Here is a 22,174-nt window from a genome sequence, read left to right on the forward strand (position 1 = left end):
TCCCAAGACCAGTTCCACATCACTAGTTACTTTGTGGATCTACCCTTACCTTACTATAATCACTTGCATCCTAAATTCATGCAAAATTGAACTTACTATCTTTTTCCTTAAACCCTTCTTTTTCCTTATTTCTCTCTCTTTTTTTTTTCCCCAGGGACATCACCATGCTTCTAGACATTCTGATTCATATCCTCAGTCATCAAGTTTCCATTCGCCCTCATTCCTTATATCTGATTGTTGAAAGTTCTAGTCTATTCTACCTGTGCAAGGTCTCTTTGATTTGTCCCCTTCTCTTTACTTCCAGCACCCACATGTTCTTAGAGTACAAAAAGAAGTAAAAAAGAAAGACAAATCCTATCCAAGAAGAGCTTATGTTTTAATGGTATAAGACCACACACTAAAAGATAACTATGAATAAATTTCCTGCTTGAAAAGGCTTCTGGAACATGGGAGCAAAGGCAGCTTCCTGGGAAAAAGAGAATGCTGCTTGGGATCTGGGTTATTGCAAAATTTTCTTCCTCTTGCCTCCAGCCTTTTCCCTCTCTAAATTGTCTTCAACTCTACTGCTAAAATGATATTTCTAAAATCGGTCTCGTTATGCCTTCTCAATGGTCTCAGGAGATTTCGGTATCTCCTGGTCATCTCTAGGATGAAATAGAATTCCAACTTTCCTTCCCAGACTGATTTCACATTAATTTCTCCTATGTACTTTTCTTTCCATCCAAAATGGTCTTTTGTTCCTCGTACAGTGAATACTTAATGCCTGAAATTCTTCTCTCTCCTCTACTTAAGAATTTTCAGTCCTTTCCAAGTTCTCTTCTGAAGCCACACCAGAGCTACAGTTGTTAGTACTTTTTCCATCCTCAAAATTACTTTAAATTTATCTGTGCTCATATAATTCTAATCTGTAATAGAATAAAACTCCTTGAGGGAAGTAACTTTTTGTCTTTGTAATTTAATAAGTAATTAATAACTATTTTTTAATTAAATTAAATATGATGGAAAGCTTTTTTTTTTTTTTTTTTTTTTTTTTTTTTTAACCAAGGTGCTCATATCTTACTAGAACCATGCTCTGATACCTCATTAGGGATTGGAGATGACCCTCGAGTTCAAACTCTGATAAATTCTCCTAAACCAGATAGCCCAAGCATGGACCCTGGTAATGGACTATGAAATTTAGAGAGCAGCCTGAACTCATTGGTTCATCTGCAACTTAAAAAAAAAAAATACACACTCAAATACATGATTTAATTTTCAAAACACAATGTGACTTTGGTGGGGTTTTTTTTTTTTAAAGCAATATTTTCTTTTTCCAAATACATGCAAACGATTTCAACATTCACTTTTTTTTTAAATTTATTTTTTTATTATTATAGCTTTTTATGTACAAGATACATGCATGGTTAATTTTTCAGCATTGACAGTTGCAAAACCTTTTGTTCCAATTTTTCCCCTCCTTCCCGCCACCCCTTCCCCCAGATGGGTGGTTGACCAATACATGTTAAATACGTTAAAGTATAAGTTAAATACAATATATGTATACATGTCCATATAGTTATTTGCTGTACAAAAAGAATCGGACTTTGAAATAGTGTACAATTAACCGGTGAAGGAAATCAAAAATGCAGGTGGACAAAAATAGAGGGATTGGGAATTCTATGTAGTGGTTCATAGTCATCTCCCAAAATTCTTTCGCTGGTTGTAGCTAGGTCAATTCATTATTGCTCTTTTGGAACTAATTTGTTTCATCTCATTGTTGAAGAGGGCTACGTCCATCAGAATTGATCATCATATAGTATTGCTTCAACATTCATTTTTATAAAACCTTGGGTTCCAAATTTTTCTCCCTCTCTTCCCACCTTGCCCCTCCCAGCAAGTAATCTGATATAGGTTAAACATGTGCAATTCTTCTAAACATATTTCCATATTTGTGCACCAAAAAAAAAAAAATCAGATCAAAAGGAGAAAAAACATGAGAATGGGGGGAAAAAATAACAAAAAGGTAAAAATATTGTGCTTTGATCCACGTTCAATTTCCATAGTTCTCTTCTGGATATGGATGGTACTTTCCATCACATATCTAATGTTGAAAAGAGCCAAGTCCATCACAGTTGATCAACGTATAATTTTATTGCTGTGTACAATGTTCTTTTGGTTCTGCTTGTTTCACTTCACATTAGTTCATGTCTTTCCAGATTTTTCTGAAATAAATCTTCTCATCATTTCTTATATAACAGTAATATTCCATTGCATTCATATACCTTAACTTATTTAGCCATTCCCCAACTGACGGACATCCACACAGTTTCCATTTTCTTGCCACTACAAAAAAGGCTGTCATAAACATTTTTGGACATGTGGGTCCCTTTTCCTCCTTTATGATCTCTTTAGGATACAGGCCCAGTAGAAACATTGTTGAATCAAAGGGTATGCACAATTTGATAGCCATTAGCCATAGTTCCAAATTGTTCTCCAGAATAATTGAATCTGTTCACAATTCCACCAACAATCCATTAGTCTTCCCAGTTCTCCCATATTCGATCATTGTCTTTTCCTTTTATTTTAGCCAATCTGAGAGGTATGAAATGGTACTTCAGAATAGTTTTAATTGGAATTTCTCTAATCAGCAGTGATTTAGAGCATTTTTTTATATGACTAGAAATGGCCTTGATTTTTGTCAGAAAAATTGTCTTTTAATATTCCTTTGACTATTCAGCAATTGGGGAATGGCTTTTATATTTACAAATTTGCATTTGCAACTCTTAAAGACAAATTTAAATATGATTTATTTTTGCCTCTGTGGAGAAGAGCATTTCCTTAAAGTGTTGGAGGATCCTTTAAGAACTGAAGTATAATGTCCAAAATTACTTACACTAGACTCTATGCAAATAAAATAACATTAAAATTTACACACAAAGTTGTGTTGTACTTATACTTTCTATTCTTTTCATTGCCACCTAACCAAATAGGATACTCTTCATTATGTTCTAATAACTGAGGAAATTTCAAAACCATGTCAAAAGGTCTATCTCCTTTTCTCAAGGAATCTTTTATTTCTTATGAAATCTTGATATCTATCATTCAGGAAATTCATCAATGTAGACAAAATGTTGAACTTAAAAATTAGTAAGCTTCAGTTGTGTTGCCACAGCATTTAGAATCTTGTACAAGTTGTTTTTTCCTCAGTTTTCCTTTGCATTTCTAGTACTTAGCATTGTGAATGCATTCATTGTACATAGTAAGCACAATATTTATTTTCTTAATTTTTTGTGTGTGAAATTGAGCTTAAATATGAAATTTCCCACCCAGTATATATAAAAATCTCCACAGGACTTGAAATTTTGAAAAAATCAATATAAAATAAAATCAATAATTTCACGGAAGAAACATCATCATAATGTAATCATAGTAAGATTCTTGCCATTTTCATTCTTTTTCTATCCCCCCAAACATTCTTTATTTCCAGTTTTTTACTCTTGCTTCCATCCAGACATTCTCTTTCACAATCATTTACCATATTCAGGTGAAGATCAAGCACATTCTTGCTTCCCATATCTATTTATAACATTGTTTCCCTCTATTCCCCAGATCTTCCTGCAAGATTCATGGGCAGGCAAATATGTACACACACACATACACACTTTTAAATTTTACCGAAATTTTCCTAGTATTATTTAAAAAAAAATACCTTGCCATTCCAGTTCTTGATTTTTCTTCTTTGAATATAGAGATAACATTTGTAATCTGTAACATACTGTTTTGTAGTTATGTGTCATTTTATTTGCTATTTCATGCATTATTTTCACCTTAATTGAACTAACTGTAAGGTTGTGGGAAAGAGTTGTATCACTATTTCCAATCCTAGACTGGCTAGGCGAATATATTATAGATGCTCAATAAACATTTGTTGATTCGTATTAAATAACTTTGAGTAAAGAAATGATATTTTACAGAAAGAGCATAGACATCTAGTTTAGGAATGCAACTGACCATTTCTTATTGTTAATTGGTAATATGGCATAAAGTGTGCTTGTGAAAATCACTCATATCAAGCTGAAATTCTTGGTTACCACGGCATACTATAATGATATATTTTTTTATTATGTAAGAAGATTTTCATGGATTATTTATCTTTACATTTATATATACAATGGAAGGGACCTGGGAATCTATGCAAAAACATTGTCAACCTAAAATGCTATATAAATATACATAAAAGCCACATAAAGCTTGCTATTATTCATTTATCTTAAGAATTTGCGAAAGAAGAATCTTTGTGGAAGGAGTATGAAAAATGAAAGACAATTTTGTTTTCAGGAAGATCTTTTTATTTTAGTTGTAACAAAAATTCTTGGTGACAGAGAAAATAAGATTATCAGATGGTTAATATGTTGATTATAGCTGAAACCAGTTTTCATAAAGATCATTAGCCTCTTTTTCTTTCAGAATTATAGGTTAAGTTATAAAGAATCTCTTTTGCATTGATAATGCCTAAACAATTATGGTTTGGAGTTGTGGCTTTTAAATTTACTCAATTGGTATGACACAGTCAAGTATTTTCCTATAAATACATATCCTTTTGATCAGGAAAAAAATATTAGATAGCTTTGCAGTTGGCATTTTCTGGATTTTTGACTGTTTTCCAGCAAATTAACTATAATACTATTTCCCACTCTAGTTGCATATTAGTGGGGATTGATTTTTTTTTTTTTTTTTTTAAAGATACTGCATAATAGTTAGCACTTGCCTAATCCCTTGCTGTTAACCTGGTAGTATGAAGAGATTAACAGACACCGAATGCTAGGAGATTGTAGATATTTTTTTATGGGATCTGGTCTCTTTCCAGGTTCATAATATTGTCCTGCTACTAAGTGGGACCTTCTTGTGACAGTTCATGTTAACATTGAGAAAGCTCCACAGAGATAGGCTGGCACCATCCAGACAGCTCTTGGTTCTGCACCTACCTTGCTAATTGTTTCCTTGGGATTATTTGGACGGTGTAGAATGCTTTTGGCAAATCCCTTTTATTATTGAAGTCATTGTTGCCAGCAGGAATAAGATTAAAGGTGCTTAAGTCTGTAGAGTTGTTTCTAATTTGTACGTGTCATTTCAGCAGCATTTTAACAGAATTCTGTCTTTTCTCCCTCCTTTTCCCCTTGGTACTGTGCTGAGGTAGGTCTGAAAAGCCAAGCCATTGGAAGAAATCTCATTTTGTTCTCCTAATTATTATGCTGGCACTCTGGAGATAATTTTTCCCTTCATGCACTGCCAATTAATATGCAAATGAGCTGATAAATATTTATGTAGTGATTTAAATTATGCAGGGAGTGCTTTCAGTGTACTCTGCAAATGAATTGTTCCTGGACTTCAAAGTGCTGGCTGCTGTGCTAACGAGAGGAGATTTGCATAAGGCCCTAATCATGCGCATACTGATTAAGCTTCATTATGGAAACTGCCAGCTGCAATCTTTGTTTCTATTTTATTACAAAAAGGGGAACTTTTCATGCTTCAGTTGCCTTGACAATGTCAGTCCTAGCTGGTAGTAGAGCCTAAAACTCCCCAGAGCAACTGAAGTTTCCTTATTCAGTTGAAGATTGCTATGGTGTAACTGAAGTTGTATTTTGCTTCTCCCTGTCCCCTTTCCAACCCTCACCCCCATCCCTTTCTCATTCTGTTTTAGAGCTATAGTATAGATTTGTGAGAAACCATCTCTTTCCCCAACTCCTTGCTTTTTCTTCCTTCCTTTGGACTTTCTAACCTATAGAGGATTTTTGAGCAATGCTGGACTGCAGTGACTATGTTCTAGGTGGGTACCTACTCACTTCTTTTTTTATAAGCTTAATATGGAAATAGAGAGGGGGGGTGACTTATGCATAAATGCTTAATCGAATATGCAATGGCTTGAGGTAAGGAGAGTTAAAGGAAGGGCAAAGCTTTTGCAAAGCTAATGCTCACATGAATGTATAAGCTAGTCTCTTCCCTACTACTTTTTTCTCTTTTCCTTTTTTTTTTTTTTTTTTAAATTTTATTTTTTCCTTTTTAGTTCAGAGGACATTTTCAGCACATATCTTATATTTGTGGAGGACATTTTTGCTCTGTGATTTTACCATGGAAACTTTTGTTTACCTTAGCTCAAAGCCCCATGTAGGTAATTATAAAGATTTTCCAAATATGATATGCATAACAGTAAAAAATAAAGTGAATAATTGTTTTCCCTGATGCTATAATACAGTCTGTGCTTATACTTTAAAAAAAAAAATTGTAAACTTGTATTTGCTTTCCTTTGAATCAAATAATTATACCTATTTCTTTAAAACTCTGATATTATTTCAGACCTTTGGAGTCTTATTTTTAGGATTCGCAAAATATAAGTTGTATCGCAGAAGGCTAGATAGAACATTGCCTTTGGAATTTTGGCTTTGCACATTTTGAACATTCTACCGGGGCCAATATCTTAAAGTGAATACCTAGGACACTTTGGTTTTCAAATATAGTCATTTTCATATTAACTGAGTTAAAACTATCATTGAGGTGCTGAAAACCTATTGTAAGGATAGTGTGTAAATTTAGCATCATAGATTCATAGGACAAAAAGTTCATAGGATCAAGTCAGTCAGCAAGCATTTATTAGAGATCAAAAGCTGAAAAGAATCTTAGAGATCTTGGTTGTGATAATGTTTATGACAAGTCCCTTAACTTTTCAATTCCTTATTTTCCTTAGTGTTTCCTCCTCAAAGGAATGTAGATATGTTTAAGGGGAAAAAAATCATTTTGTGTTTTGTTTTGTTTTTAGAAAAGACCACTTCGTAAACCTGGCATAGTAATAAAATTTCATAATAAGACCCTCTAATACCTGGAACACAGCCTACCTAAAAATTTCCATTTCCTCTGAGAAAAAAGAGAAATTTAAAGAAACAAATTAATGAGATATTTATTAAAAACAACAACTTTGACACAGTATACATTCAACTCAATTTCCTATATTGTTTTGAATTCTTTGATTCTCTATTTCAGCTTTACAGTGAAAATTTTTACTTAGAACAATGTCCTAGGGACCTGTAAGATCCTTAGCCATCAAAGAAGGCATTGCATTTACTCAGAAACTAAAAATAATATAATTTAGAGTAACTTGAAAGATTGAAACCAAAAGATTTTTCTGCATGATTCTCAGTAAGCCAAAAAAAAAAAAAAAATTAATCAGAATTCCCCAATACTTCTTTCCTAGCTGCACACCCTCCCTTTTAGTTTCCTGATCCTAGTGAAATGATTTGATATGATAATTGTGAATGAAACTCTTGAAAGCATAATAGTATCCTGTTAGAAGATCCCTATTGACTACCTATAACTTAAATCAAGAATTAAGATACTGTTTTAAGGCTACCTGAAAGGTGTTTGACAGTAAGAGATACTACTACTTTCTAATCTAGGCTTATTGATTGTCCAGCCAATTCTACTCTTATTTGGGAAGTCATTTTGTTTACTTGTTTTGAACACATTTTTAAGTCCTAATTTTAATTCATCATCTTTGCAGTTCTTCCTAATTTATTTGGTATGTAATAGTGAGTTGCATAGTTGTCTAAAATTCCTATTGCATTTAGGTTTTTCTATATTGTCTCAAAACTTTAATTAAGTCATACAGAAAGCTAGATTTTAGTCATGGACTCTAGCACCTGCTGCTTTCAGTCCTGGTACTTCATGCTTTCAGATAATATTTCAGCTCATTTTCTGAATAGATATTATCAATTCTGAAAGTGACTTGAGAAATGGAAGCCATCCCTTTCAACTGGCCAGAAGTTGCCTTTTGAATTTCAGAAGAGAAAGATGCTATGTATTTTCTTGGTTGTATGTACAAATAATTACTTGTGTCAAAGAAAGCTTACAGAAAGGTTGTAAGTAGAATTTATTTTTGAAAATTTTTGCAATTCTTATCCATCAGGTTTAAAATTAAAACTTTCATGATAGTAGGGATGAAGGTTAAGGTGGCCCAGCAACTGATAACAAACTGTTGGAATCCTAGATTAGATCTGGAAAGGATCTTGCAGAGCATTTAATCTCAGCCCCCTTATTTTGTAGTTGGGGATACTGAAGTCCAGAGAAGGCAAGGAACTTGCCTAGGGTCATACATATTCCTAAATCCCTGAGCTGGATACTCAAATACCCAGATTGAAATCCCAGAACATTTTCCATGTGCTTTGCTGCCAGCATTACATTTTCATTACTTGTCACAACCCCTTACAGGTGTTAGCCACCCAATAAGTATTAATTGATTTAATTTCCTAGATGAATGTTTTGTCACATAGGTTAAAAGGACTTAAAATTTGTTTTCATAAAGCCAAAATCAACAACATGGTCTATTGATAACTACTAACTAGTTTTTCCCAATAGCAAAAGAAGCAATGAGAATGATTATGCTGAGTTTTCATTGTAAATATACGGTAAAGACATTCTTTTTAAAAATATGCTTCAGAACACCTTTGAAGATAAAGAATAAAAAATAGTCTCATGCTGCATTGCCATAGTCATATTCCTTCTTTTACTTCTTTAAAAAATCTTCTGGAACAACAATAATTTTAAAAACACAAAGAAATATATCCAAATTAATGGATTTTATCTAAAATTTCTTAAGACTATATATAAAAAAACAGTGTTTTCTTGTCATTGTAGAACAAGACATAGTATGTTTACCTGCCTTTCATTTTTGAAAGTATCTGGTATTTGTTTAATTTGACACTTCTTTTGGGAAAAAAAAAAAGGAAAAGTTATCATCTGAAATGGTCACTGGAGTTAGACACTTTAGTTCCTTTTTACATTCTGTCATTCTTTGGAGATTAATGTGTATAAATATCTGTTCTGACTCTGAAATAATGTAGGCATTACACCAAGATTAGAATACTAGCCTTAATTTCCTATAATAGTTAAGTTAGTGTCCTATCTTATTCAGAGATTTACTTCTATACTGATGAATACTCAGTTTATCTTGGTAATATCATTTACTCATGAAGTTCTGAGATTTCATCTGAAGTTTCTTTCTTTTAAATAAAGTGTTATGGTTCATAATAGAAAATATGTTTCTCTTACATGTCATTCCTTTACCTTCCTAGTAGACATTTGAGTTATATTTATTTGATTTCTCACACCCCCTTTGTTTGATATGGTTTTTAGTAAGCCAGTTTCTTATTTGTGAAACATCAAAGGTGTGGACTTTCACAGGAATTCTTTATTCTTTATTATAAATTATTTTCCACATTAAAAAAAAAAAAAAAAACCAAAACATTTAAAAAAAAAAATCCCTGACAATCACTGTGTTTTTAGTTGACTTTTTCTCTGTACTGCACTGCACAATACAATGCACATTTATTTGCCTAATGTATGTCAGGCACTGTGCTAAGTACTGGGGATGCAATAAGAAAAGGAAAGAGACTCTGCCTTCCAGGAGCTTACACACAAAGGGAAGCTAAAGGGAAGGGATAGAGAGGTATCCTGTGTCTGGAGTATGTTGTTGATTGGTGGAGTGGAATCCTAGGCACGCAATTGATGGGAAGTGAAAAAATGTGTGAAACAATAAACATAATACACAGAAATATTGAGGATAATGTATAGGTAGGTTTTGGGGTGGAATGGGCTATGACTATAGACAACTCCCTTTGTTTTTTAATCTGCCTCTTTTCAAAATGTGATACTAGTAGATATTCGCTCCCTTCTTACACAGTTACATAGAGTAAGGAGATGGTTGGTACTCTAGGGTTGGAGTCAGAAAGGCCCGAGTTTAAATTCAACCTTACATACTTACTAGCTGTGTAACCTTTGATAAATCACTTAATTTCTGTTTGTCTGTAAAATAGGGATAATGACAGCATCCACCTTTGGGTTTGTGAGAATTAATGAAATAATATATTTGTAAAAAGGACAGCACAACACCTGGCACGTAGTAGTGTTTAATAAATGCTTGTTACCTTCTTTTAATTTAATTCATCTCTGTTGTAATGCAGACTCAAGAATGAACAATCCGTCAGAAACAAGTAAATCATCAATGGAAAGTGGGGATGCCAATACAGGTAAGAAAACAGTTTTCAAATTTAGCTTTTGCATTATATCAGACCGAGGAAGAAATTTGTCATTTATGTAGAGCAAGTCTTGCAGTGTCAAATGTTTTACGAATAAAAAACTATTAGCAACATTTAGTTCATCTTAAACATTATAAACAGGATTTGAAAGCTGAAATAGGACAGAAGTTTAAGAGCTATCAGAAGTTGCAGCAGTGGATTGCTTTTGGGTGCAAGAAAATTCCTAACAGTTATTAAAAGTGAAATGGACTGTCTCAGGGAATTATAAATTCTTCATTGCTGTTGATTTTCAGCAGAGATTAGGTAACCACATTGGGTCAGTATCATAGAACAGATTCTTTCTTGTTCAGATACAGGTAGAACTGGAAAACATCTGAACTCTCTTCCAAGTCTGAAATTCTGTAATTCTGTGTAATTATTTAGGTTTGAGGGGAGCTTTGTTACTGTATTTCAGACTGTACCTTCAAACAGTATCATTTTCATGATCAGAATACTCTAATGAGACTTAAACTTTGCTCTAATAACATTCAGTTTACTATTCATTAGTAACTTTTTTGATAGAACAAAATGCCACTTAAAATGTGCCCAAGTTCTTTTACTTGAGTAGTTGAACCAAGTTATTGCAATGAAAGCATATTTTTTTTTCTAGACTCTCCTATATTCAGATTCTTGTTAAACCTTCCAACTTCTATCTTGTGCTCCTCATTTGTTTATGTAAAACAAACTTATGAGGTACCTGTGTGATTCTAAACCTTTTTTAAATCTTCTGCTACTTCTGAATTTGAGACAAATCAGTCGTTCTTTTGGTTATGTCTTCTAAGAGGACAAGAGGGCAATCTTTCAGAAATCTAACTCAGTTATAAACTTGGACTACTACTGGAAACATAAACCCAATTTTTACTTCACTGAAACCTTTTGCAAGTCTTCTACTCCCTCATTCAATTCCTACAAAACCCCTGCCAAGGGTAGTGGCACATTGTCATTTTGCCACACACTTCTTTTAGGGGGAGGAACAGTTGTTTTGTATTTGTGTATATTGCAACTTAAGTATAAATGAGTCGGGTTGCATCTGGTGTAGAAATGAATTCTAATTAATGAAAGAGATAGGACAAAGCAGAGGAGTGCTCATACAAATACCAAAGGCAAACCTGTAGAGCTGCATTTAGAAATAAGATTTTCAAGGTATAGGGGTGAACAATGGTGAAGTTAGTATTTTACTTAGGGAAGAAATTCAAAGTATAATTTCTTTAATGTACTTCAGTTAAATAACTTTTAAAATGTAATAGCATATATATTCTGTATAACTATTCATAAAATTACCATGATTGTAATATTAAGTGCAAAATAGTAAGAGTATTAGGTAATTTGTCAGTCACCTTTAAGAACATTTTTTGTTTTTTAATCTAATGTCTATTCAAGCTATCCAGTCACATAACTTAATAATTCTTAATTTTTACCAGTTTATGAGCGGGCAAAATTTGAAAACAGGGAAAAAAAAATCAGTGTTACAGTAAAACAAAGGAAATCAGTGTGTTGCTGAACTTTGTGGTCTTTAGAAAAGAGATTTCCATTTTTTAAGGAGCTTTTTCTTTTTTCAGAAAAAAAAATTGTATTTTTGCATATTAAAAAGAACTTTTGAGTAAAATACTTAGATAACTGCTTCATATATAGCTACTTGGCTTACCACATATAAGAATTGCTGAAAAAAATGTGTGGTATGTAAATTGAGTTGGAAAAGGAATTGGCAAGTGACTCCAATAACTTTGCTAAGAAACCCTAAATGGGATCTTGAAGAACTGGACATGACTGAAAATAATTGAATAACAATATAAATCCAGAATAGTTATTATATCTGAATGAGGATACTTTTATTGGGCATCTCTTAATATTTCATTCATTTAACTAAAGCCTTAAAATAAGAAGATATATAAAGCATATGGTACTTACCTTCAAGAAGATTCCAGTCTAGAAGGGGAGATAAGACAAATTCACAGATAACTCCAATACAAGACAAATATGTCAAGTAACCTAACAGAAGCATAAACAAAGTGCTATGATGGAGAAGGGCTATTTACTAAAGAGCCTTATATAGAAATAAGGGGGCTTAGGTAAAGCTTTAGGAGATAGCTTTAGCATTGCGCTGTGAAAGATCAGTAGAATTTGAACAAACAGATATGGATAAGAGAATGGCATTCCAGGGAAAACGGAAGCAAACACATGGGAAAACATGGAATAGTCAGTCAACAAACAGTATTTTACTAAGAATCTACTGTGGATTGTATGAAGTTCTATGAACACAAAGAAAGGTAAAGACAATATTTTCTCTTAAAGAAAATTAGGTTAATGAGGCAGACAACATATATTTGAATTAAGATAGATACAGGTTAAATTGGCACTGATGGGAATCAGGGAAAGATTCTCAAAAAGTTAGGATTTTAGCTGATATTTGAAGGAAATCAGGAGGTGGTGATAAAGACAGACAGAATTCCAGGCAGAGGTGGAAAGAGTTGGGAAGTAAGGGATTAGGATGGGGGAATCCAGTCAAAAGGCATGAATTTAGGAGAAAGAAAAAAGACTATAGAAGAGTAGGAAAGAGCCGGGTTACTAAGGACTTTGAACACCTAACAAACAGAGCATTTTATATTTGATCCTTGAGATGATAAAGAACCACTACAGATTATTGTAGGGGAAAGATAATAGCATGATTAGCTTTATATTTTAGGGAGACCACTTGGATAAGAAAGTGGAGAGAAGCTTAAGGCAGGATCTTTTGCAATAAAAGCCAGGCATATGAGGAATGAGGAGTGATGGTGGCAGTATTAGAGAAAGAAAAGTATAACAGAGAAATCAAGAAGATAAACTCAGTAGGCCTTGGCAACAAAGTGGATGTAAGAAAAGGAATATGAAATAGAATGAGAAATTGAGGGTGACTAATATTCTCTCTAAAATGTTATCTTCTCTTGTGGAGGTTTTCTTGGGGTCTCAAGAGGCAGCCTTCCTTTCAGTTCAGTAATCACCTCAAGTGCAGCCAGGGATTAAGGTTCATATCCTTTATTGTCTCTTTCCAAGTCTTGTCTCCTTTCCTGTGGCCGGGTTAGCTTTCTCATAGTCCAGATCCTTTATTATCTCCTTCTTGGGGCTGGGCAGCTTTCTGGAGAGCCTTTCAGTCTGGCCTTGGTTCCGAGAGCTTGGGCTCCTTCCTGCCTTTTCTGGCTTCTGAATCTCTCCAACTGAATCCTGGCTGAAGCTTCTAGCTTATATGCCCCACACCGAGTATAAATCAATCATTATATCACTAGGAAACCATTATTTGTTATAGGATTAAATCAGTGCTAAACTAGATTTAACCATTGTCTCCTCAATTCCACTTAGTACCTTATTTCAAGTTCTGGCCCATAACAGGTGACTATCTAGGTCTGAGTTAAGAGTGCTAGTAACTACATTATGGTCAAGGAGGATGACCACTGAAGTGAATACCATTCTTAAATGACTAAAGTCATTGAAGACATTAGAATTCATTGGTTTATTATGATTCTGGTACTTAGAAGTCTACCTACTAAAACATACAGAGGAACTATATGACTACAATTACAAAATCCTCAAGAAATAAAGACAGCTAAATAATTGGAGAAATAATAATTTCTTATGAGAAAGCAAACCCAATATAATAAGAATGACAGTACTACCTAAATTAATTCACTTATTCAGGGTCATATAAATCTGAATTTCAAAGAACTATTTGATAAAGGCAGAAAAATAATAATAATGCAGTTTATCTGGAATAGTAAAAGATCAGATTCTCAAGAGAAATAATGCATTTGTGGAGTTGGTAACCAGGTTATGATGCATTAACAAATAACAAATAAGTCCAAAGAACCTCTGATGTAGAGGCCAATGGATATGCTAACTCCTCAACCTTAGAAATACAATCAAATAATAAGAAAAGTTTGTTTTCTTCTAAGTAATTTTGCTTCCTATCCCTTGAATCTAGGATCAAAGGCAGAAATGTCAATAGTGGTACCAAGGCTACTGTTTTTGCTCTATTTATAAGACAGATGATTTCTTTAATACTTGATATTGTTAGAAAAAATACTTCAAATTGTTAAAGAATATAGAGCATATTTGGGTATTTGATCTAGGAGTATAGAGTAAGAGTCAGTCAAACATAGCCCTCCTTTTTTGCCCTTTTGGTTTTATTTCTTGCCTACTCTGTATGCTTTCATTTTCCATAGTATGTAAAAAAAAAAAATGAGTCTATATTTGGAAGTTCAAGAAATGTCATTATATCAAGAAATAATTTAAATTTAGATTGAGTGAAGGAAAATATGCTTGAGGTCATCTAATCCAACTTTCATTTTATGGTTGAGAAAACTGGGGCCCCCAGAAAGGTCAAGTGATTGATACAAGGTCACATGGGGATAGATGGCACCCAAGATTTGAATCAAAAAACATAGTTCAATATTCTTGATTTGCCTTAGTGATAGTTTCATCCTTCAAAGGGTGGAGGGGGAATTTCTCTTTTGATTTCATTCTTACTAACAGCAAAGAGCCAGATACTAGAGTGGAAATAATGGGAACTCTGAGGGAAAAGTGGTCATTCAGTTTGGAGAAGAGAATTCAAGTAGAGGAGAAGAGCCAGTCATGATGTAGGGTCTGGAATTCTCCAATCATTGGAACTTCTAACGTCCTTTCCCCCAAACTAATTGTACCAAAGAAGTTCAGGGAAGTCCCATTATGTTTATATGACCAATTTAATAATCATAATAGGTTTCTTACATAGGGGCTATCTGGGACAACAGCCAGACTATTCAGTAGATCCCCACAAAGACCCCCCCCCAAAAGTCCCATAATAATTGCAGAAATCAAAGAAAGGGGAGAGAATCTGAAAAGAATGATTATATATATCATTAGGGATTTGCATTATTTTAGCAAGCAGTTCTAATTTTGGGTCTGGGTCCCAGGGCTCGGGCAAAACACCAGCACCCTTAGATGAGGACCTAGACCTTTCAGGTTATGTGGTAGACACAGTGAAGATTGTGTTCTGATCTCTTGTGTCCTTGCTGTGTCTTGCTATAGCTTACACCTGGTCTCTGTATTCTTGTTATGATCTTCAACCCCATAGGGACCTCATAAGACCATGGGCTGATCAGTTTGAGTAAGTTTCCAGACATAAACAAGGTTATTTGTTAGGCAGAGTGTCCTTTTAATATCTACCTCCTTTGGAATGGCTTTTATCCCAGTAATATGGCTTTTGTCAGTTGGAAACCCACACAGCCTGAAATGTACTTAAGATTTTGGGAAAGCAGATTTCAAAGGGTTCAAATGCAAGCTATGTTAGATTCCAAGGATGAAAATGAGCCAGGAAGGGTAGAAAATGCTTAAAAATGAAGTTCTGAATAAAAAGGGAAATAATTTTATTAGTCATCATGAAAAATGAGATTTGTCTGGAGAGATTATCTCTCAACTTACATTGAAAAAAGAAATGACAAAGATGGAGGTAAAACCAAGTAACAGAGAATGTATATAATAGTGTAGCATGTTACTGTGAAAGTTGTGTCAGGAATGCTAACTGAGGTAAGCCAAGCCTGGTAAGAAAACTACAGACAAAAGGGTGGGAATGGGTCTCATTTTTTTGTTTCATTTTTGATTCTTTGCTTTTGTGTTGGGAGAAAAAGAAGATGGGTTTGGACATCCACTTTGCTGGGTGTGAATGGGAAACTCATAATTGACAACAGAAAGAAATCAGAGCCGGTCACTTTTGATGTTGCTTCTTTTTACCTTGCGTGGAAATGACAGAATAGCAATAATTAATAAAATAGCCCATATCAGTAAGAAGACAGGATACCTGGCTTCTCTTGATGAAGTACGCATTCTTTATTCCTGCTCTTCTCCAGGTGTGCTAAGCAGTAAGCATACTGACAAAGGCAAAGGGGAGCTCTACTTCCAAAAGCCCAGTCTAATGGGGCACAGACACATAAGCAACACTGTCTGTACCAACTAGATAGACACAGGATAAATTGGAAATAACCTACATGGGGACAGCCATAGACTTAAGGATTGGGAAAGGTTTCCTCTAGAGGTAGGATTTTAGATGGGGCTTGAAAGAAGTCAAAGAAGCCAGGAGGAGGAGATGAAGAGCAAGAACATCCTGTACATGGAGGGCAGCCAGTGAAAATTCCAAGTATTGGATGATGGCGTGTCTTGTTGGTGGAACAGTCAGGAAGACTGTAGAGTTGAGGAACCTGGGGGAAATATAGGACTGACAAGGGGATAGTGAATTCATTAGGAAGGAGTAACAGGATTGCTTTACAGCAATGAAGGACCCTAATATGATTTAATAAATTATGTGACATAAGTTTGTAACAGACCCAGTCAGTGAAGATTCATGATTTTTTTCCAACTTCTTTCTGTATATGTATATAGTAGCAGTATATGGGAGGGATCCAAAGCTGAAGCTTGCCAGTATAATTGGCATTACAATAAGGGAGCCAGGTATTTGAGCAGGGAACTGTGTGTAGAGTTGAATTGGTTTTCCAAGAGGTCAGGACAAGAAAGGGAGGTGAGTATAATTATAAGTGCAAGGGTGATAGCCTAGAAAGAACTGAGGGATAAAGGACTTTACTGTAGTGGGCCAGAACTCTGGAGAAATGTACTTGAAACAAGGTGGAATTGATGAGATGATGGCTCTTTAGTTTACATATATACTTAGTACTTAGCATGGTGATATAATGGTTCTCTAGTTCACAACTATCAAGTATGCTGTAATGATGTAATTGTAATAGGGTATTTAAGGGCTCAGAGGACTGGAAATGAGACATTCCATTTTTGACCATACTCTTGGTGGCTCTTCTGCCTTCATCACTTCTCCACCTAAAGATGAAGGCCCATCCGAAGGACCTCCAGAAAGCTAGCCTGGACATTACACTTTACAATCACAAGTCACGGTGTTTTCTTGAACTTGGAAGTATTTCATTTGTGGGTTATGACAGGATCATGATAATGACCATCCTTATGTGCAGTTGAGGTGGGATAGAGAGATAACACTAAGATAAAAGCAGGTTACCTATGGAACAGACATCCTAGAAAACACATTGGAAAGGATGGGTAGCTATAAAATAGGTCATTGGGGAATGAGGCGAGTGGAAATAAGGGATTGGGCAGTGGAGAAACCAAGATTGATGTTTGAATAATTATTCCCAGGAAGTTAGTAATCACTAGCAGTGAGGGAGTAGGGCTTATTAATCATCAAAAAATGGATTCATGCGGATTTTCATTGTTTGTAGGGCTTTCGCCTCAGAGTGGCGTTCTCAGAACTTTAGGTATTGAGAGCTGAAGGAATGTTGTTACTTTTTTTTACCCCAAGGCAGACCGTGTTTTTGATAACTCTACCTGTTGGGAAGATTTTTTTTTTTTCATTTAAGTCCTTTTCCATTTTAAGTCCTTTTCTCTTTTTAAAAATCTGTTTGGGATACAGAACCACTGGTCGTATTTCTGCATCAACAGTCTGATTGTCCTTTGGGTACAGTTCCAAATTACTCTCCAAAATGGTTGGATCATTTCACAATCCCTTTAACAATGTATTAGTGCCTCAATTTTCCACATCTCTAGCATTTATCATTTTCCTTTTCTGTAATATTTGCCAATCTGATAAGTGCAAGATGGTACCTCAGAGTTGTTTTAATTTGTATTTCTCTAATAGTGATTTAGAGCATTTTAAAAATATGATTATAGATATCTTCAATTTCTTCATCTGAAAACTGTTGATTTGTTCTTAGAGATGGCTCACTTTTCTACATATTTGAGAAACAAGGTTTTTATTAGAAACACTGGCTGTAAAAACTGCTTCTCATTTTTCTGCTTTCCTTCTAATCTTGGTCTTATTTTGCTTGTACACAAACTTTTTAATTAAATCTAATCACAATTATCCATTTTGCATTTCATAATGTTTTCTAGAACATTTGATCATAAATTCTTCCCTTCTCCATATCTCTGACAAGTAAACTATTCCTTGCTCCCCTAATTTACTCTTATTTACTCACCTTGCCCTTTATGTCTAAAACAATTACCCATTTTGACCTTATTTTGGTATAGGGTGAAAGATGTTAGCCTATGCCTCATTTCTACCATACTATTTTCCAGTTTTCCCAGAAGTTTTTGTCAAATAATGAATTCTCATCCCAGAAACTGGAAGTCTCTGGGTTTATCAAACAACAGACTGCTATAATCATTTACTACTATGTCTTGTGTACCTAATCTATTCCACTCACTCACCACTCTATTTCTTAGCCAGTACCAAAAAGTTTTCATGAATGTTGCTTTATCATATAGTTTTAGATCCAGTACTGCTAGACCACATTTCTTTTCATTTAAAAAAATAATTCTTTTAACATTCCTGACCTGTTGTTCTTCCAGATGAATTTTGTTATTATTTTTTTTAAAACTATAAAATAATTTTTGGTTGTTTGATTGGTATGGTACTGAATAAGTAAATTAATTTAGGAAAGATTCATTTTTATTGTATTTGCTCAGCTTACTCATGAGCAACTGACATTTTTTTAGTTGTTCAGATCTGACATTTATTGAAAGATGTTTTGTAATTGTATTTATATAGTTCCTAGGTTTGTCTTGGCAAGTAAGACTTCCAAATAATTTATATTGTCTACAGTTATTTTAAATGGAATCTCTCTGTTTCTTACTGCTGGACTTTGTTGATAATATATAGAAATGCTGATGATTTTGTTGGCTTATTTTACATACTACTTTAACGAAGTTTAAAAAAAAAGTTAAATTTTAGTTGATTCTTTAAATATATCACATATATCATATAACATCATCTACTGAGTAACAGTTTTGCTTTCTTACTGTCTAGTCTAATTTCTTTCATTTCTTTTCTTCTCGTATTGCTAAAGTTAATATTTCTAGTAGTATTTTGAATAATAGTGATCATAAAGGGCATCCTTGTTGGCCATCTTATTGGAAAGGCTTCTAGTTTATCTCTATTACAGATAATGCTTGCTGGTGGTTTTAGACAGATGCTGCTTATCATTTGATAGAATTCACTTGTGAATTCAACTAGCCCTTGGAATTTTTTCTTAGGAAGTTCACTGATGGCTATTTCAACTTCTTTTTTTTCTAGAGTTGGTTATTTACCTATCTTATTTCTTCTTCTGTTAATGTGAAATTTAATTTATTGGCATATAATGGGCAAAAGTAGCACCCAACAACTCAATTTCCTAATCATTGGTGATGAATCCACACAATTTTGATACTAGTAAATTTGTTTGTTTTTTAATCAAATTAACCAGTTTTTTTTCATAAAAAACAGTTCTTATTTTTATTTATTAGTCCATACTTTCAATTTTATTACTCTCTCCTTTGATTTTTCAGATTTTCTAATTTGGCTATTAATTTCGGGTTTTTAATTTGTTCTTTTTCTAAGCTTTTTTAGTTGCATGCTCAATTTACTTATTTTTCAATTTTATTCATGTAAGTATTCAGACCTATAAAATTTTCTTTAAGCAATGCTTTAGCTGCATCCTGTAACTTTTTGTGTGTTGTCTCATTATTACTCTCTGATGAAATTACTGATGTTGATAGGATTTGTTGTTTGACTCATTCTTAGCATTAGATTATTTAGTTCCCAATTAGTTTTTAATTTATTTTTCCATGACTCTTTATTATATGTATTTTTTATTACATCATGATTTGAAAAGGATGCATTTAATATTTCTACCTTTCTTCATCTGACGGTGAGGTTTTTATGCCTTACTACATGATCAATTTTGGTGTAGTTGCTATGCTCTACTGAGAAAAAGATTTTCTCCAAAGGTCTTATCCAACTTCTTAAAAATTTCTATTCACCTCCTTAGCTTCTTTCTTGTTTATGTTATGGTTAGGTTTGTCTACTTATAAGAGGAGATTAAGCCCCCCCCCCACTAATATAGTTTTACAGTCTATTTCTTCCTATAACTCATTTAATTTTTTTTCTAAGAATATAGATGCTATTGCACTTGGTGTTTTAATTAGATCTGTTTCTGCTTTATTTTGACATCAGGATTGCTATCCCTGTCTTTTTTTTTTTTTTTTTTTTAATTTCAGCTGAAGCATAATATATTCTTCTCTGGCCTTTTACCTTATTTTCTGTGTCTTTCATTCAAATGTGTTTCTTATAAATAACATATTACAGAATTTTAATTTTTTAATCCATTCTGCTATTTCTTTTGTTTTATGGGAGAGTTCATCCCACTAACATTCAATTATGATTACTAATTGTATATTTCACTCCATCATATTTTCCCTCCTTTTAAAACTTTCCTTTCACCCTCTTCCTCACCAGTCCTTTGCTTCTGACCACTGCCTTCCTCAATATGTCCTCCTTCTATCAGCATCCTGTTCTTTCCCCTTTTTTCCCCATAGATTAAGATAGATTTCTCTACCCAAATGTATGGTTATTCCTCTTTGAGTCAAATCCAATGAGAATAAGATTCAAGCAATGCTCACCCCCATCCTTTCCCTTTACTGAAATACATCTTTCATGCTTCTTCATGTGATATCATTTATCCCATTCTGAGTCTCCCTTTCCCTCTTCTTCCAGTACAATACTTTTTTCACTCCTTAGGTTTTTTTTCTTTTTATCATCACATCTAAGTTAACTTATACCCATACACTCTGTAGAACTATACTGCTCCTAACTGCCCTAATAGAGATATAGTTCTTTACAGAGTTTAAAAGTATTTTCTCATGATAATTAACCTTATCGAATACAATTTTTTTTCTTTCTTGTTTACGTTTTTATGCTTCTTTTGAGTTTTGTATTTGAAGATCAAATTTTCTGTTCAGCTTTGGTCTTTTCATCAGCAGTTTGAAAATCCCCTATTTCACTATTGTGCCTCAAAGATTATGCTCAGTTTTGCTGAATAGTTGATTATTGATTGTAATCCAAATTCTTTTGCAGTTTCAATATCATATTCTAAGTCCTCCTATCCTTTAATGGAGAAGTTGCCAAATCCTGTCTAATCCTGACTGTGACTCCTCAATATTTGAATTGTTTTTTTCTAGCTACATACAGATATTTTCTCCTTGACCTGATAATTCTGAAATTTGATTACAATTTTCCTTGGAGTTTTCATTTGGGATCAGGAGGTGACCAGTAGACCTTTTCAATTACTATTTTACCTTCTAGATATCAGTGCACTTTTCCTTGATAATTTCTTGAAAGATGCTGTCCAGGCTCTTTTTTTTAATCACGGCTTTTGGGCAGTCCAATAATTCTTAAATTTTTTCTCCTGGATCTATTTTCCAGATCAGCAGTTTTTTCAATGAAGTATTTTACATTTTCTTTTATTGTTTCATTCTTTTGATTTTGCTTGATTCTTTATGTCTTGTAGTTATTAACTTCCATTGATTTTTAAGGAATTATTCTTTTCAATTAACTTTTATACCTCCTTTTCCCATTTGACCAATTCCATTTTTAAAGGAGCTGCTTTCTTCAGTGGATTTTTTTTTCTTCCATTTTAGCCAATTTTATTTAATTAGCTATTTTCTTCTATCAAATTTTGTGGTTACTTTTTTAGCTGTTGACTTTTATTTCATTTTTTTTTTTTTTGTATAACTCTCATCTTTTCCCTCAATTTTTCTTCTACCTTTCTTAACTTGATTTTTGAAATCGTTTTTGAGCTACTGTAAGGGAATTCATATTCACCTTTGAGACTTCATATGTGGAAATTTTGACATTATCATCCTCTTCTGAGTTTGTGTTTGGATTCTCCCTGTCCCGGTGCTAGGCTTTCTATGGTCAGGACACTAGACAATACCCCCTCTTCCCTGGGAGCAGAGCTCAACTTAAAAAAAAAAAATGCCCTTGGATTCTGGGACTGGCAGTCTGTTTGCTGCACTGGGGAAAGAAGCCTTAAAGCTGGCATGCTGTGCCACTCACTGGCATGCTAAGCCAGAACCACAGGATCTTGACTATTGACCTGTACTGTAGCTAAGAGCCTCCCACCTACAAAGACAGATTTTTCCTGAAATTCTTCTAAGTTATCTTGGGCTGGAAAGTTGTTTCACTCCATCTTATTGTGCATTCTGTTGCTTCAAAATTCTTTTAGAGACTT

General features: G+C 33.8%; 1 protein-coding gene across 3 annotated transcripts in view; it reads left to right on the plus strand.

Moving 5' to 3' along the window:
* The window catches only part of POU2F1 (POU class 2 homeobox 1), a 221,263-nt gene that overhangs the window by 95,609 nt on the left and 103,480 nt on the right, over positions 1–22,174 (plus strand). For 2 of the 3 annotated variants that reach the window (XM_031936828.1, XM_031936831.1), the window contains one exon: positions 9,990–10,055. In XM_031936828.1, coding sequence (XP_031792688.1) covers positions 9,990–10,055 — 66 coding nt within the window. Of the gene's footprint in view, positions 1–3,725; positions 5,807–9,989; positions 10,056–22,174 lie in introns of those variants that run through there. The other variant, XM_031936830.1, reaches the window with a different exon arrangement.

The sequence above is a fragment of the Sarcophilus harrisii genome, chromosome 4 (genome assembly GCF_902635505.1).
Source record: "Sarcophilus harrisii chromosome 4, mSarHar1.11, whole genome shotgun sequence".
Taxonomy (NCBI): domain Eukaryota; kingdom Metazoa; phylum Chordata; class Mammalia; order Dasyuromorphia; family Dasyuridae; genus Sarcophilus; species Sarcophilus harrisii.